Source organism: Vigna radiata, chromosome 5 (assembly GCF_000741045.1).
Source record: "Vigna radiata var. radiata cultivar VC1973A chromosome 5, Vradiata_ver6, whole genome shotgun sequence".
In the NCBI taxonomy this organism is placed as follows: Eukaryota; Viridiplantae; Streptophyta; class Magnoliopsida; order Fabales; family Fabaceae; genus Vigna; species Vigna radiata.
The window spans coordinates 12,676,609-12,694,560 of NC_028355.1; the positions used below are offsets into that span (position 1 = coordinate 12,676,609).

At 29.7% G+C, this 17,952-nt stretch overlaps 1 protein-coding gene across 8 annotated transcripts; it reads left to right on the plus strand.

Moving 5' to 3' along the window:
• The first annotated feature begins 14,583 nt into the window (after window positions 1–14,583).
• LOC106759871 (glutathione S-transferase TCHQD) lies at window positions 14,584–17,732 on the plus strand. Of its 8 annotated transcripts, none has more exons than XM_014643238.2 (3): window positions 14,584–14,707; window positions 15,635–15,936; window positions 16,873–17,732. In XM_014643238.2, exons 2-3 carry the CDS (start codon window positions 15,728–15,730, stop codon window positions 17,465–17,467), a joined length of 804 nt encoding a protein of 267 aa, XP_014498724.1. In that variant the 5' UTR covers window positions 14,584–14,707; window positions 15,635–15,727; the 3' UTR covers window positions 17,468–17,732. The 8 variants fall into 8 exon arrangements, with proteins under 8 accessions (XP_014498724.1, XP_014498725.1, XP_022636333.1 ...); XM_014643239.2 differs by having other exon boundaries at window positions 14,619–14,707; window positions 15,596–15,936; XM_022780612.1 differs by lacking the exon at window positions 14,584–14,707 and adding an exon at window positions 14,722–15,551.
• The last annotated feature ends 220 nt before the right edge of the window (window positions 17,733–17,952 follow it).

The window sequence follows — 17,952 nt, forward strand, 5'->3', positions numbered from 1 at the left end:
CACATTGAGAATGCGACATAACATAACTTTAATTCATATGAAAAAAATTCCAAACAAAATTTAAAAACACTACAATTTGACTCCCGAAACTATTATAACATGATTTGTACATTACTAATAAAAACATCAAATTATATAATTATAAATAATTTGATATTGCTAATACATCTAAAATGTGTTTTTTTTTCTTCAGAAAATTAAATTTAAATTATTATTATTACATTATTATTATATAAATTTATATTAATATTAATATTCTTAATTTTAATTTTTTTAATAATTGTATTATTATAATTATTATTTATGATTTTCTAGTTATTGCTATTATTATTTATAAATTTATTTTGATTACCATTATTTAACTATTTTTTAATATTATTAATAGCATTAATTATTTATTATTATATAAATTTGTTTATCTTATTATTTAAATAATTTTATTATTATTATTTATACGAAAACAACATAAATACAAATTGAGCACACTGAATCGGATTTTACATAAAACAAGACTATTTCTCTAAATTTGAAAGTATTACGTAATATTTCTTTTTATTTTCCAAATATGATCCCTCAAATTATTATTATTTTAATTGTAACGGAATAACAGGGATCCACATCTCGTTTCTTTCTTGTATTAAAAAAAGAACATGTTATATAATTTATATATATTAATAGTATCCCACATATAATTCGAAAAAGTGAGGGGACAAAAGGCCCCCATGGGTACAATTGCATTTGTCTGCATTCAAGGACAAACGTTTTTCATGAAGAGATTTTTTTTTTGTTCGGTGTAAATATTTGTACAGGATTTCAAAGAGAATCATATTGTAAAAAAGTTATTATATTATAAAAGATTTTTTTAGTTTTCGAAAATATAATTCTAGACATATTTCTTTCTAATAATTTTATAGTGCTAAAAATATCATCGTATTTTGATGATTAAAATTCAAAATAAATATAAAATTTTGAATTAAATATATGATAATAGTTATATAATATTAATAACATATAACAACATCCATCAACATTTCACACAAAATAAAAAATTATAAATTACTATAATATAGAATTACATTACAAATTACTATAATATAGAATTACACGTAAAATAGTTGTGCATTAGTAGAGAATCCGCTTCATGATATAATAAGAAGTTTGTTGCTTTTCATTTAAAAAGTAACACCCAAAGTTTTATTAACATTTCATTTTTAATGCTAAATATTATTAAAATGAAATATAACATATATGATAATGGAACTATTATAATAAAACAAACTTATGAATGACAAGATTTACACTTGTAAAATCATTTAACTTCTCCATTTATCACCATCACCTCTCGTTGGAGCAACTACAAAGAACATTTTCATAAACTCACACCACTAAGGTGATCATCACAAAAGAGAAAACATACACAAAGACAGACAACACAAAAACAAGGATAACTAAAGTATCAAAAGAACATACATATATTTTTAAAACAATAATACACATCCATATTACAAATCAAACAACATATGACATAATTCCCACCAACCATGAAAATCTTAAACTATATGGATAGATGTATTGATGTTGAACTCATGGGAAACCTACACCCATGTATGATAGAACAAACTGCTCAGAAATAATAATAATCACATCCTCAACCACCACCAATAATGTCATGCACTAAGGTTAATCCGTCAAACATCTATGGCCCTAACTAGTGACCATAGACTAAGACCTCCTATCACTTTTCACGACATAATCACCAATCTCTGCATGAGATGGGGTTATTGAGAGTGTCAGGATCGTTCCTCAATCCCAAAGTCCCTACTTCAATACATAACACAACATAACCATCTAGGATATTCCTCCTTGGAATTCCTTTCTCACATGAGACTTAAAATCCATACCTCACATATTACTTGAACATCATCATCACATCTCATACATAATCATATTCATATACATATACTTCACACAAACATTGCATACTATCACATGAAACCTGTCGTTATACATTAAACAACCAGAAACACCCTTACAAGTCATTAGAAGTCACATAATAACCCAATTTTTGTAAGGCATCTTGATACCCACATTTAGGTAAGGAAAACAGTTTGGAAACCTTCACCAACAACTTCGAAGGGACCAAAACCCCCAAAACAACTTAAAGAACGTCCAAAACAGATATCCAGAACCCTGAAAACTCCCAAAAACAAGTGAAGTGTTGCTTGGTAACGCTCGAGCGCCCAAGGGTTGGTGCTCAGCATGGCACCTCTGGAAACTGGCGCTCAGTGCCCAATTTGGACGCTCAAGCACTATCAATTAGATCAAGACTCAATTTTTTTTTACTTTGAACACTTTACCCCCAACTTCTAAAGGTTTCTATGACCCTCCAAACCTTGAGAAAACTTTGCAAACCCTACCTTAACTCAATTTGACACTTTAAAACCCAAATTCACTTCCACAAGCTACCCAAAATTCAATTTTATACTTTTCAACAACCAAATTCTACAACCAACAGTTAGAATAAGTCCTAATAAACTCAACAACAAATTATAAACCTTCACCTTTAGCCCAGATCTTCTAATTTACAATCTCACTAGTTAAAACCCTTAAATTATACATGAAACCATGCAACCACACCCTTAGAAACCCTCTGCTACATAATGCACCAATGGTTTGACAGCTCTTGCAAGTACTAAATTACTTCAAAACCGTCTCCAAACTTTTGTTTTACACAACCAACCCTTTTCTCAACACCTCACCTATAAAAACCCCTAATTTAAGACTCAAAAACCAACCAAAACCATCATCATTCACTCCCTCAAGGTTCAACAATACTCTCTAACCAATTATAACATTAATTTCACCATTTCAAGCAATCAAAATAAGCATAATTAAAAAACATCTTCAGCAAAGCTCTTTTAATATCATACCAAGCATTTTCTAATTAATTTCACATAATCATCCCATAATACAACCTAATTTCAACAAGCACAATCCATGAATTCACTTAATCATACCAACACATATTATTAATATACTTAAAACTTTAAAATAAGGTATTTAGCTTCTCTTACCTTTTTAAAACTTCAACTAGCTCTAGAGAACCCTACTTTATTCTCTCAACTCAAAGAGACCAAACAACACCTATATACCTCGAAAACATGATTAGGTATAACATTAGAATCACTGATCAACAAAGAACCTGAGGAAATGCCCAGACGACACATGCATAGGAAATAAAGTCCACATGCATTGGAAACTCAAAACCAAAGAAAAGAACATAAATTAACTTACTCTTTTTGAGAAACTGATCGGAAAAACTTGAAGGTCTCACTGCAAGGATCACACAGGCGATCTCTGATCTTCAAACATATGAGTAGGGTGTAAGAACCCTTATGCTATGTTCACTTGGAGGGATTTACTATTTGTGAGGAAGAAAAAGAGAGATGGTGAGTGTTCACTTCATGGGATTTGTGTGGATTTGTGAGCGAGGATTTGAGGGATGAGGATTAAAATCAATCCCTCCTTTGATGAGAGGATTTGAGGGATCAGAAATAAATTTACAAAATAATCCTTAAAAATAATAATAATAATAATACAATTTTTTTCATGTTAAAAATTAATTTTTATTTTTTTTCTCTTCTATAATAATTTTTACAATTGTATATAATATTAAGAATGACAATTTTTTATTATTTTTACTACTAAGGGTATTTTGATAATCTTCAATTTTTACCAATTAAACAATTTTTTCATTTGTCACATTAGTCAAACTCTACACTAATTTTTACAAACTTTACTTCCAAATCCACCCTCACTCACCTTTAAATGATGTGTTTTAAAATAATGAAAGTCGTTTATAACAATTTCTTTTATATTAAAACATTTCAATATTCAAACAATAGTCTCATTATTTTTAACTCATTATTTTTAAAATAAAATTGTCTGGATCTTCACATTTTATCTATAATAATGTTTACCAATTTAATTAGATTCAACTTAAAAAAGATAAAAACATAATATTTATTGATTTTTATTAATTATTATTTTTTATTTTTAAATTGTTAAAAAATGAATTTTAAGTTTAATTAAATTTTATAAAAATTTATTTGTAAGATAAAGTTTGCGCAATCACATGATATTTTTAGTTCACATAAGATATTTTACATAAAATTAAATATTAGTATTCAGTTTCATAAAGATTCAATATCAAATAAAATAATAAATTTAATTTTACAAAAATTAATTGTAATATTAAATTTATATTATAAATTAATTTTATCTGAGCTGGTAGTTTGAACCTAAACAGTTAAAACCATCTGCAATTTTATCTGACATGCCATGTTTTTGTTATCCTGAGAACATTTTCCACTTAATATTCAAAGTCGATAAAATAGCTTAAATACACTTTACATCGTAAGAATATTTTTACTTCACGAAATTAAATGGAATTAAATATTTAACAGAACATTGCACGCAACACTAGACGAGCATATCCTTCACATTTATACATGGCAGTGATGTCACAATTCAATTTAATACTCTCTTCATTTCCTTTTACCTTTCATTTATGGTTATACTAACTTCAAAACAAAATCATTACCTTGGATCGGGAAATTCACACGTAATAAAATACTCAAATAAACTAAATTTGAATGCAGTTATTTAATTATTTTTATTTTTATTTTACCATTATGGATATTTTATCTTTGAAGTTTAATAATTTTAGACGTCTTTAATTTTGAATTCAATCTCAAATCGGTTTTTATTTTTCTTATTGGGTTTCTATTTGTAAAATATTAATTAAATTGATTGAATATAAAAATACATTAATATAACATATTGATGTGATTTGTAAAATATTAATTAAATTGATTGAATATAATCGGTTTTTTATTGCATAATTTATGTATTAGATTTTGAATGAGTTATTTGTCATAGAATGTTTAGAAAGCATTTGTTAATTACTTAATGATACATTTTTCAATGTCTATCGAATTGTTGCAGGTAGCTGAAATAACCCTTTTTTTCTTGTGGAACAAGGATCACATTGTCAACTTGAAGATGGCAATGCAAATGAATCGATAGTAAAAGTAAAAGAAAAATGTGTTTCAAAAAATATTCAAGAACGTGAAAAAACAAAAAGTGTTCCAAAAATAAAGTTGATTATTATATCTTTTAGAATTGTACTGCTCAATTTAGAATACAAAGGTTAAAAAAAAAACTCACCTATCTGTGGTACTTTGATTATATCTTTTTCTTTTAAGAAGAATTGAATATGGAGTCACTGCATTTATAATTTATATTTAAAGATAATTAGAAAGGAAATTAGTTATTTTTTTATCCATCCTTCCACTTCAACATTAGAAACCTGTATAACAGGGCAAATTTACAACATAATGGGTTTCGATTCTTATTTTTTAAGCACAATGAAATTTAAATTGTCGATATTTAACTACAAACAAAATAATTACTGATTTAACTTAATCAGGATCTTAATTTTGACTTCTAATTATTTAAATACAAGATTTATTTTTCAAGAATAACAATCTTACTTGATTTATTCTAAAAAAGAAAGGTAAAACTAGAAATCAAGGTAATTCCTAAATCAAAATCTTTGAAAAAAAAGATTTAACCTTGAGAGAAATTCTACAAAAAGGGCAACTTGAGTGATGAGTGAGTCACCTTTCATTAAGGGTTACGGGGTCTAGCCTTTGAGACTGCAGGAGTGACGGGCGTGGACAATGGCGAAAAATGTTGTGGTAGGAAGACATTCCTGACAGCGACAAACCCAACACGTGCATATGAAGAGAACTGTGACGAGAAAGATAATGGAAGAGAGTACAATGACAAAGAACCACAAACCACAATCAACAACATCAAAGAAGATGTACAAAGTTCATCAATGTTGAACGAGAAGAAGACCGTGGAAGAAAAAGAATGACAAACATCATAATCACTCCTTAATTAGGGATACAACAAATTTTTTCCTAATTTTTTTATTTTAAGTAAACGAAAATACATGTCACTATCCACTTTAACGAGCCACATCATTTAAAAAAGCTCCATCAACATGCCATGTCAACATATAATGTTCAAACAATTTAATGACAGGGGTCTAATTGTTTAAAATTTTCAAAAGTAGGGATCCAAATTGAGACAAAAAAAATTGAAGGACGAATTTGAGACTTCACACCAAAAATAGGGATCTCAGGAATGATTAAACCTATATTTTTTAAATGTTTTGTTTAGATAAATTAATTTAAATTTAGTGAACTTTATTTTTTTTATTTAGATAAAGTATTTCCATTTAATAATATTGGGTCGAGTTTACTCAAATTAGAGCCAAATCAAGTCAATCCAAGTTTAGGCTAACTTGATTTCATTTTAGTCCAACTTAAGTCAAGTAGACCTAGGTATCAATCCAGTCGTGTTAGCCTAGGCCTAAATCAAACTGAGTTGGTTAAGACCCTAAGCTTCGTTGACCCAAGCCCAAATTAAATGAAGTTAACCTTGGCTTAGGTTGGACTAAGTTAGCTTGAACCAATATTATGTCAAATTTGTTTTAACTTATTGATTCGATTTAGACCGGACCAAGATTGAGTTAAGTAAATTCAGGTCTAGGTTGAATGGAATCAATCAGAATCCAAGTTGACTTGAGTGAGGCGAATCTATATTTATTTGAGTTCAGACCAACTCATGCTAAACTAAGTTTAGGTTCAAGTTAGTCATAGTTTGATCAATACCAGATCAGACCTAATCCAACCAAGACGAAATTAAGGTAGGTGAGTTTAGTTAACTCAAGTAAGTCAAGATGAGACAAGTTGGTTCGAGTTGAGTCAATCAAGAACAATTAAGAATAGATTCAAGTTCATTCGAGTCAAACGTTTGTCTATATTCTATACAATATAGTTAAATATAACTATGAATACGAGAATATGAAAATGTTTAAATTATTATTCTTTTATGAAATTTAAAGTTCTTTTATTTTAAGTAATGGAATTATTCTAACAAAATTTTATAATTTCATATTTTTCTAAAATTTTATATCTAAACAACATATTTTGTCATCAAACATTTGAATTCTTTTAAAGAAAATTAATAATCTTATTAAAATTACTTATCCAAATACCCTAATTTGTTTTATATTATTCATTTATTGAATGTGGATGCAACAGAAAGATGAGCTGCTGTGCGTATGTAGAATGGAGTGATATTAAAAGATGGAACAGTAAATGCATCTATAAGATTACATATTTTATTGATTTGTCATTGAAATTGATGTAGCAACGTACGTGTCTGTCAAGTGAAACCGACCATAAGATGATTGAAGAGGGTGATGTTAATGTTGTGGTGCTTTAATGCATGCCATGGGGTTTCTATCAAAAGTGGTCGTTCACATCAAACTCCACATTTCTGTTTCTTCCTCATTTTCACTGTCGGTGCCTCTCCTTTCACGGACTACTTCTTCTTCTTATTATGCTTCCCCTATAACTAGTTATAAGAATAATCAATTTCAAAATTCTGTTTCTCATATTAATTTACTTTTAAATATCTTTTGTCAGAAATTATGAACATGACAACACGTATTCAGACAAATGCCATCAAGTATTATTTCCACATTATAAGAACTCAAAGATTCACTCATAAGATAATATTTTTTTATAATATATTTAGACAATAAATTTTAACAACATTTTAACATTATCTACATATCATTTTGTGATTGGTTCATGATAATGTTTATGATTATTATTATTGATTATAAAATAATTTTAGACCAATCACACGTAAATAATATTTAAATATTATCTAAAAATGTTGACTAAGTATTTTTTAAATAAAGATTAAACAGTTAAGAGGTTGGCGGGGTGGTGTTTGATTTGATGGTTATGAAAACAATATTACTATTTTTGTTGCTATCATTATTCACAATTATCATCGTTTTGACAAAAGGAATGGCCCATATTCTTCGAGTGAAGTTGACTCCCTACAAGATTAAAATATATAGTTCAGCATGAAAGCTGCCAAACTAATGTATTATGGTATTAAGAAGATGATGTAGCATTTTATCTTGAAAAGAAAACAATTGGTATATTATTACGTAGTGAAATAGGGCGTTGTTAATAATAATGAAGATGTAACTGCTACTCATCGGCAGTTAGAAGCAAAAGGTGAAGAGATAATCAGATAACATATCTAGCATTGCTTGCTAACAAATCATTCAATTCATTCAGACATAAACTAATAGTAAAAACATTAATGGGGCACAGTTTCTTTGAGCTTAATTAAGGCCTTAAAACAAGGTTCTTGGAATAAGTAACTTATGGAAGAAATAAATATAGAAAATTATGTTGAAATGCTGCCTAATATGAAGGAAACAAGGTTGTCTTGTCATGAATGACAGTAACAGTGAAGACAGTTACATGCAATGATTAAATGGGCGTTAAAATGGAGTTTGGAAAACCAAAACGACGTATTAACCAAAAGCTAAACACCAGAGATAGCGGCAATAGCAAACCACACATTAATCTCTCTTTCTTTTCTTAGACTAACTTTCTGCAAAACAATTTCATGACAGTGAAACTTAGTCTGTCTGCTGGTGAGCTTAACTGTATATATATTTAGTTCTGAAATTAGCTCTGTTCAAAATATTCATGTATGTTCTCGTTTCTTATAATCTTTTAATAAAAATCAGAATATCTTTTAATTTGTTAATAAAAATATTTTTCAATTTAAGTAAATGTAAAAACTAAAGGATTTTTTTAAGCATAATAATGTTTACAATTTTTTTAAGTATAATAAATATATATTTTTAAAAGTAGTTGTTTTTTAAAATAAAAGATAATAACTACTAATAAATAAATAACTTTATTTTTTTTATTTTAAATTAAATTTTAAAATTATTAAAAATATCTTTGAATTTAAAGTATGTTTTTTATAATAGAAATTTTTTTAACTTAAAACTTTTTGCGTAAATTAACAAACCCCATATTATATATATATATATATATATATATATATATATATATATATATATATATTTATATTTATTTATTTATAAAAATTGTTTAACTCGGATAAATGATATCTTAATATATGAGAATATTGTTTATTAGATTAGATGTTTTTTTATTGTTTATAACATCCCAAAAATATAACTTTAAATTATATTTAAGAGTTTTTACATTTATAATACAATAGAACAATTATAGGAACAATAAAACTAATTTACAGTTATCCAAAAATAACCATAAATTTAAAACTTTACATAAATTCTAAGCTGATATTATTTCATGTGCAAACCAAACGATCATACATATCGTTAGACCGAACGGTGCTACACTAGTACAAAAAGAAAATATAAAACCGAACGGTCTTACTCCTAAGCTATCTTCTTCTTCCAGCACACGCTCCAGAGTAACTTCAGCACAATCTGCTCACATCCAAAGGATGACCATCGCGGTGAAGAGAACGACCGAACGGAACATCGCGACAAGACAGGAAAATAAGGGTAAGCTTATGTAATTTAATTAATTCAGTCAAACATATCACTTAACAGAAAAGTTAATAAGTGAAACAAACATATCCATTCACCCAATCGTAATACAAGTATTCCAGGAAATGACCGAACGTACAAACTTATAATAATATAATTCCCAACCATTCCACACTGACTGTCCGGACTGGATGAATCATGTAGCTACGGTCGTTCTTGCACCCCTGGAAAGGTAAACCGAAACACCACGCGAATACCAGCGACTGGAACACCGCAAGCCGTCACACAGGGTTAGCCCTTCATCCCTCATTATAGCTGGAAAACCGCAAACTACACATGAGTTTAGTCCGTTAGCTGGAACAACAAGCTAATGCGACCAAGCCTCTTGCTATTCCCACCACATACGCCACCATTCTCTACTTGAGACTTGGTGACCATTGGAATGTCAAGATGAACATCCACTACAAAGCTGACCATATTCATACTTTACCAATTCCATAACCATTCACTGAAACATTCCTCCTTGGAACTCTCTTAATATCCATATCACAAATACCATTTCATACTTTCATATTTCATTAGAATCATCACAACATTTGTTTATAACATCACACTTCATTATTCATAACATCTTTAAGTGAAGTCATACAAACAGTAAAACCACTCCCACTTTGGAACAAGACTGAGAAGAAAAGATTACAGAACCTTTATACGATACCGAACGGGAGAAGACTCCCTATATATGAATATGTCCGAATGGTAAGAATACCCTCAGCTCAAAAATCATGACCGAACGGTCAAATAACAGGATAGCTCCAGTTGGAGAAGAATACTGTCTAAGACCGAACATAACTAAGATTGAGTCAAATACTAAAGAGTTAACATACTATTTATATCTCAGGCCGAGTATTTTGAACTTAGGCCAAACAGTTGGAGCTTTGGTCGAGCACTTAGAGCTAAGGCCAAACACTTGGATCTTTGATCAAGCGCTTAGAGCTAAGGCTAAACACTTTGGGTTTTGGCCGAGCGCTTAGAGCTAAGGCCGCACACTTTGGGCTTTGGCCGAGCACTTTGACCACAAGACTGAGTTCTCTTCAAGATACCGAGTGTTAGTACGAGACTGAACACTCTTTAAGAAACCGAGCGTCAGTATAAAACCAAACATTATTCAAGAGACCCATTATGAGTATAAGTGAGTGCTAGTATAAGACCGACCACTCTTTGTATGACCGAGTGTCAGTACAAGACCGAACACCCTTTAAGAAACCGAGCATCAATATAAAACCGAACACTCTTCAAAAGATCGAGCGTTAGCACAAGACCGAACACTCATTTGATGAAGAGGTATTTTTAGTACAATGCCTATCACTTTTTTCAGATAAGATATATGGTAAAGTTGACAAAGAAACTAACTTAACTTGTTTTGAATATTTTAACCAAAATAATTAGTAAGAAAATTTGTCTAACCTTACTTAATTGATCACTCAACATTCACCCATAGACGACCGATTTGGTCATCAACTAAAATCTCCTACAGACGAGAATTCAGTTAAGACCATACATGCTAATGGAAAATCGAACGGTCCTAAATAACCCTCGGTCACAATTACAAACTTCTGCAGAATTTAGCAAAGTTAAGAATAACCCTATTTCCACCCAGTTCTTGATAACTTACCAAACATTAATTCATTCAAACAAACATGAAATATCATCAGATCAACCAATTCATCAAACACCATCATTCAAACATGCAACATCCAAAACAACGAATCATAATTAAATCACGAGCTTCCCTTACCTTATAAACGGACAACTATTTATTCAGTAGAGGAAAGTGTTTCGCCGAATGCCAACCTTTCAAGAATACCTATTACCCACCGAACAAAGAATAGATCAAGAAAATGATCAGAATTCTTCTGAAGAGGAAACAGATGAGCACATGCAACTAAAATCTTAACTTGCATGTGTCAGACAGCAGATTTCTCATGAAGAAAGTTAACTTACCAACTCTGAACGAAAATTTGATCGGTGCAATAGAAAGCTCCCAGCACCAAGAATGCTCAAGTGGTGTCTGATCAATGATCGGAAGAGGAAAGGGTTGAGATTTCTTAGAGAGAAGATGGAGGTTCTAGGAGAAGGAGGAGAAATAAAATGTTGCAGAAACTTGGAGAAGAAGGTGCATACAAGAAGTGGCAGAAAATTTAAAATCCCAACATTTATATCACCTCCAAAACCGATTGGTCCACTCTCATGCCGCTACCTGTCTTCCACTTTCTGAGTCTCACACATTCTCTGTTTTGACACGTGAATTCCACTAAGCTGGGGAATTTATGGGTCGTGTGCCCTCTTCATCTGTATATACATTATTATACATATTGAAAAATAAAATAAACTTTGCTTTTTTCCAAAATTAAAAAGAAAAACGTAAACACAAACATATCTGTGCTTTCTTTTCCAAATTTAAAAAGAAAGAAAAAAAAACTATAAATTATTCATGGCTCCCAGTTCCTGGTTAATGTGGTTATATAGTCCCGTTGGAGGTTCTTAGCATTAATTTATTTGGAATAGAATAAAGTTAAAAAAATTTGAATTATATCTATCTGGAACACCAAAAAGAACATAAAAAAAATAATCATCGATTCCTCTAAAATAGAATCTGAAAGCATGGAGTTGAATGTGAGAGAATTTTTGAAGTGAATGGTTGGAGGCTCCATTGGACCTACCTATTCACATGCTTCCAACTTTTTTTTTTTCTGAATAACAAAAGTGTATTTAATATCAGTTCTGCTTAGTTATTGAACTTCATATTTAAATACACCATATTTTTGTACTGTAGCTCTTACAACTTTCATTCCTTGCATGTGATATGAATTACGATGTTTTTTCTTTTTCTATATTCATACAACGATCAAAACAAAGTTGTGTTTTTTTTTTTTAAATTAAACCAATCCAATTTGATAAAATACCATTTAGATTGAATTAGACGATGAAGTTTTCACAGCTATTTTTGCATAGTTGTAAGGATGCATAATAAATAGTTCAGTATTTGAAATTAAAATGTCAAACTCTAAATCTAAAAGGAAGTTTGAGTAGATTCTAAAATTGTTAGACGTTGTTGGTAGGAGTTAGACGGTTTGTACATATAATTAAACACTTAAGATAAAAGGATTAAAAAGTTAATAAAAAGATAATAAGGAAGAAGAGTTGTTTTTATATTACTTCACTCTAACTCAATTTTGTATAGTTTTTCTTTAAGCACTCTTTCATTATCTTTCAAAACATAGAACGAGTTTAATCACTCTTAGTTTGCAACAAATATAATCATTCTTGGTATCAAATAATTCAACTAAGTATAACGTTTAATTCTTCCTGAATTAAACAATAAAATATTTTAAATTATTTTTTATTATAAAAAACAATGATATTTTTATAAAAACAAGTATAGATAGAATCTCTCTTAAAGAGAATATTTGAAGAATACAAAGTTTATATGAAAAGCTTATTACAAATATTTTTATTTTTCAAAAAGCTAGAAAAATACAAATGCAAGAGCATTTTGATCTCATAAAGATATGTGTAATTATTATTGTTTTCTCTTCATGATCTTCTTTATATAGATAATTTTGAAAAAGATGGGTTACTCAAAAGTATTGTCTTTGAGGTAGGTATATAGCCTTTTATATGAGATTAGATGTTATGTTACTTTTGTAAAAACAATTATTTATATACATTAAACAGAAAAAAAATACATTATGAAAACATTTCCAGAATTTCTTTTAAAATAATATTATTGAATTTAAATTTTAAATAAATCATAAATTATATATATATATATATATATATATATATATATATAAATTAATTTTACAAGTTTTTCTTTTTTTAGTTTTTAAAATGAGTCACCACACAAAATAATTAGTCTATTTTAAAAATGAAATCCAACGGGCCGAAACAAATTTTATGAATAGCTTCTGGGGTTGGATCCGGCCTGAGGTTTGATAGCTCTTGTTACTACACAGTGTATAATTTCATTAAATGGGAGTTGCGAAAATAATGTAATGGTGCAAAACGTAATTACCCAAACAGAAAACGCCAAAGCCCACCCGTTATGAGTATCTATATTAAACCAAGAAGTATCTTACATCCTCGATTAAAATATCACTAAACAATATAAATACAAGTATTACGTATTTTTATATTAGCTTTTAAGAAAATATTGGAGAAAAATTAAGAAAAATAAAATAGAATAATATACTTCACAAAATAAGTTTATATGCAAAATGAAATAAAAACAATATAATTGAAAAAGTTATATAATACAGCTCTAGAAAACTAATTTATTTATTTTTATCTTGGATAATTTTATCCCAATAAACCTTATTTACGCGAGTTTCACTCTAAAGCTTAAGTGTAGCAGAAAAGAAATAATGAAAGTTTATTAAATTTTCGGATTTTTTTTTAATGCATTCAAGTATGAATGTATATTTAACACGTGTGTGGTCGTTGGTGTGTACATAAATAGATGCAAATACGGGGATTAAAATGTTTATAAAATTGTGAGTTTTGAATAATTATCGACATAAAATTGAATTAAAAATGTTTATTTATTTTTTCTGAATAATTATGTTGTTAATAAAAAAAGTTAAATATGTTTTTAGTCCGTATACTTTGGAACGATTTTGGTTTTAGTCCATCTTTCAATCTATAGTACAATTTAGTTTTTCAACTTTAGAAAACTCTGGTTTTAATCCTTTTTACCAATTTTTTTTAACTTTATTTATTGTTTTAAACGCGTTTATCAGTTAACATGGAAACAAAAATGTGTCAAATAGTATAAACAATTCAAATGCTATGATGTAAGGTGCTTCAAACAGCAAATAAAGTTTAAAAAATTTGATAAAAAGATTAAAACCAGAGTTTTCTAAAGTTAAAGGATTAAATTGTATTATAATTTGAAAGAGAGACTAAAACCAAAATCAAGGACTAAAATCATATTTAACCCATAAAAAAATAAAAGGGAAAAATGATTACGTGACAGGTGTGAATTGAGCTGAGCGAGTAGACGTGTGTTCCAACAGCAACCTTAAAGTGTGACTTAATTTGTTGTAAAATTCTGATCAGTATTCAGTTTGTGGTTTCCAATCCTTTTCGCTGTCATTGATTTCAGCAATCCAAAAAGACTCATTTTTTCTTCTTCTCCTTCTTCTGGTATATTCTCATTCATTTCATTCCTTCTTATGCTTATCTCTCTTCTCTGTGCTGAGTTTCTCAACTATTTTATACAATTCTATACTTCTACGCATCAATTCTTTTTATTTTCTTCATGAATCTTCCGAACTCCGTCACCCTTAACCCCATCTAATATTTATTAACTTCTTCTGATCATTTTGAAACTATCTGTGATGGGTTGGGTTGACTGATATCATTCCTTTTATCAAATCCTTAACTTTTGGGGTTGGATCATGGTTTCTTGTTGGATGTTCCTTTATTTTTCATATACGACTGAATGTAGAGCTTTTTACTCTTGAATTTTTTGCACGGGGTCATATGAGTATCGGATTTTTTCTTAGGTGAATAATAATACATCATTGCTTAAAACTGATGTAAGACTAACAATCAACGCTGCCCGTCCGTCGATTTTCTTGTATTTGGAATGATAGGAATACGAATTTGGATTTTTGCGCAGTTTTTTTCACTGTTTCTCTGCTGTACCATAAAATACACTGATATATAATTATTTTGATGTTTTAAAATATAATAAAAGTCTTTTCAATATATCAAAGTCGTGTATTTTGGAAACTGGGATACCACAAAACAGCCTTAGCAGAGAAACTGAATTCTAGGAATAAATACTTAAATATGTGGCTTTGAACTTTCTGAGTTGTGCATAGATTATTAATTATGTATGACATGTGGGATTAGTTCTTCTCTGGATGCTTCTTGCACAGGTCGGCTAATTTCTAAATAATTAGTGACTAGAAAAATATGTTTTATCCTTTTCTTGACCCTGTCTCACATTCTCCCTTATTTTGCTGGCCTTTCACATGATTTTGTATTTCTTAAGCTTTAATTATAGAATTTTAATTATGATTGCAGATGTTGCTTACTGACAACTTGGATACCAATGTTTTGCAGACTTCAGTGTTCTGAAAGATTTCTGGTGTTGGTGCATACATATTTCACCTCTAGCACATCCTGCTTCTTCTTAATTCCTTAGGTGATAAGAAAATGCAATTGTATCATCATCCATTTGATTTGGACAGCCAGAAGGTGAGACTTGCGTTGGAAGAGAAAAGCATTGATTACACATCACACCATGTCAATCCTGTAACTGGCAAGAACTTGGATTCTTCATTCTTCAAGATGAATCCTGGTGGAAGACTCCCAGTTTTCCAAAATGGCTCTCACATTCTTTACAAGACTATTGATATAATCCAGTATGCCCTCTTCACAACTTATTCTGTCATCCTCCTCTTAATGTTATTTCTTCCTTTTGTAAACATTTATCTATAAAACGTGGATTTTAATTTTAACTCAACATTGCAAAATAGGCTTAGTAAGACAAATTTCTATCCACTTATATATACTATGATTTGGTCATATTTAAACCCTCTGAATGCTGATAACTGGATATTTTGAGCGTGGGAATAGAAAATTCACGAAAAGTTTAATAAAGCTTACTAGGATAGATACCGATAAACTCTTATACTATCTTATGAAGTAGTTCTAATACCATCTTAAACCGTAGGAAAAGAAAAACATTAAGCTGAAATGATGTTTCTGAGACCGTACAAATGTCTTATTTATATTGAAAAAAAATAAATCACTACAATATATGGAATTTGGTATCTTTTGACAACAGATATAAATAGAAAAAGTTCTTAATAATATATATGTATTCCTGATTATATAGGGTTAGCTCTTATTTCTATGATTATATTTTACTTTGAAGATTTATGCAGCATTAGAAGTTATCCCCACCGAAATATATTTAGCTGACAGAGCTTCTTTCGACATCTTTATCAAGGAATGGATTCTCTCATGTTGAGTTTCCACATGAACATAATTTGAAATGAAAAATGTCTCTTCATAGAAATTAAGTAGGTAGGACTATATTAAAATTTGTGAATGTTCAGAGAGAAACACAAAATTTTCACATGACACGGCCATGTGGAAATTCTGCATGAAAGAATCCGTTATCTATTTATCACTTTCCAAGTCAATTCCCTTAGAGCAACAATTGCCGCATTCTATATGCTACTGTTGCTTGATAAAGCTTAATCCCTTAACCTAACTGTTGAAGTTGAACTACTTTCAAATGCTTTTATGTTAACTTTATGAGTGGAGATTTTATAGTGGTATTGGATTTTCAGGTACATAGAAAGAATTGCCGTGTTCTCCTCTGGGTCTGAAAATATCAGTAGCAGTAACAAGGAAGTGATTGAATGGATGCAGAAGGTACAAGAGTGGAATCCAAAGTATTTTTCCCTTTCCCATGTACCAGAGAAATACAGAATATATGTTTCTAAGTTCTTAAGAAGAGTGGTGATTGCTCGAATGTCCGAGTCACCAGAACTAGCAGGTGCTTACCATAGGAAGTTAAAAGAAGCATATCAAACTGAAGAGAGAGTGAAAGATTCAGAAGTGTTGATAAGGAGCAGGGAGCATTTGATTAGGCTGCTTGATGAAGTAGAGAAGCAGCTGAGTGAAACGCCTTATTTAGCAGGTCAAGAGTTTACTATGGCTGATGTAATGCTCATTCCAGTGTTGTCTCGTTTAGTGCTCTTGGATTTAGAGAAAGAGTACATAACTGGGAGGCCAAACATTGCTGAGTATTGGGTTTTGATTCAGCAGAGGCCTAGTTATAGGAAAGTGATTGGTAGGTATTTTGATGGTTGGAAAAAGCATAAGACATTGTTAAAAACTTGGTGCTTTGTTCGTGTTAGAAGTTTGCTGAAGAGATACTGATGAAGTGTATACTGGTTGGCCAAGGAAAACTGCATAAGTGAATATAAGAAAGCTTTTTGTGTGTTGTAGATGAGTTGTTGTTATCATAAACATTGTATTTTTCCTTTTTGGTGACAAGTATAACTTTTTTGGAGAAAAGGGGGATTCATTTTTCTTTCTCCCTTGCCAAATGGCGATGCTGAGTACTAAGCTTGGATTTGTGTTAGTTCAATCAATTAGCAATTTATGTGCAATGTTGTACCCTGATATGGGAAGAATTCCTTCATATGAGAATCGTTACTTGTTTTTTGTACACTTATTTGGTATTTGTAAATGCAAAAGCAACAATAACGTACTCATTCCTCTAGTGTTCTACATTTTCTTTCCGTTTTGTTGTATGATCATCAAAAATCAAAAGGAGATTAAGTTTATGACGTAATAAGAATTTAAAATATGTTGAAAGGTAAATGAAAAAGAAGTATACTGCCATCTAACCCAAAATCCAT

Bases quoted from the DNA above. Each gene is read 5' to 3' on its own strand.
- LOC106759871 (XM_014643238.2), top strand. From the start codon at position 15,728: ATGCAATTGTATCATCATCCATTTGATTTGGACAGCCAGAAGGTGAGA. The intron at 15,937-16,872 runs GTATGCCCTCTT...TTGGATTTTCAG, and splicing joins AAGACTATTGATATAATCCA to GTACATAGAAAGAATTGCCG.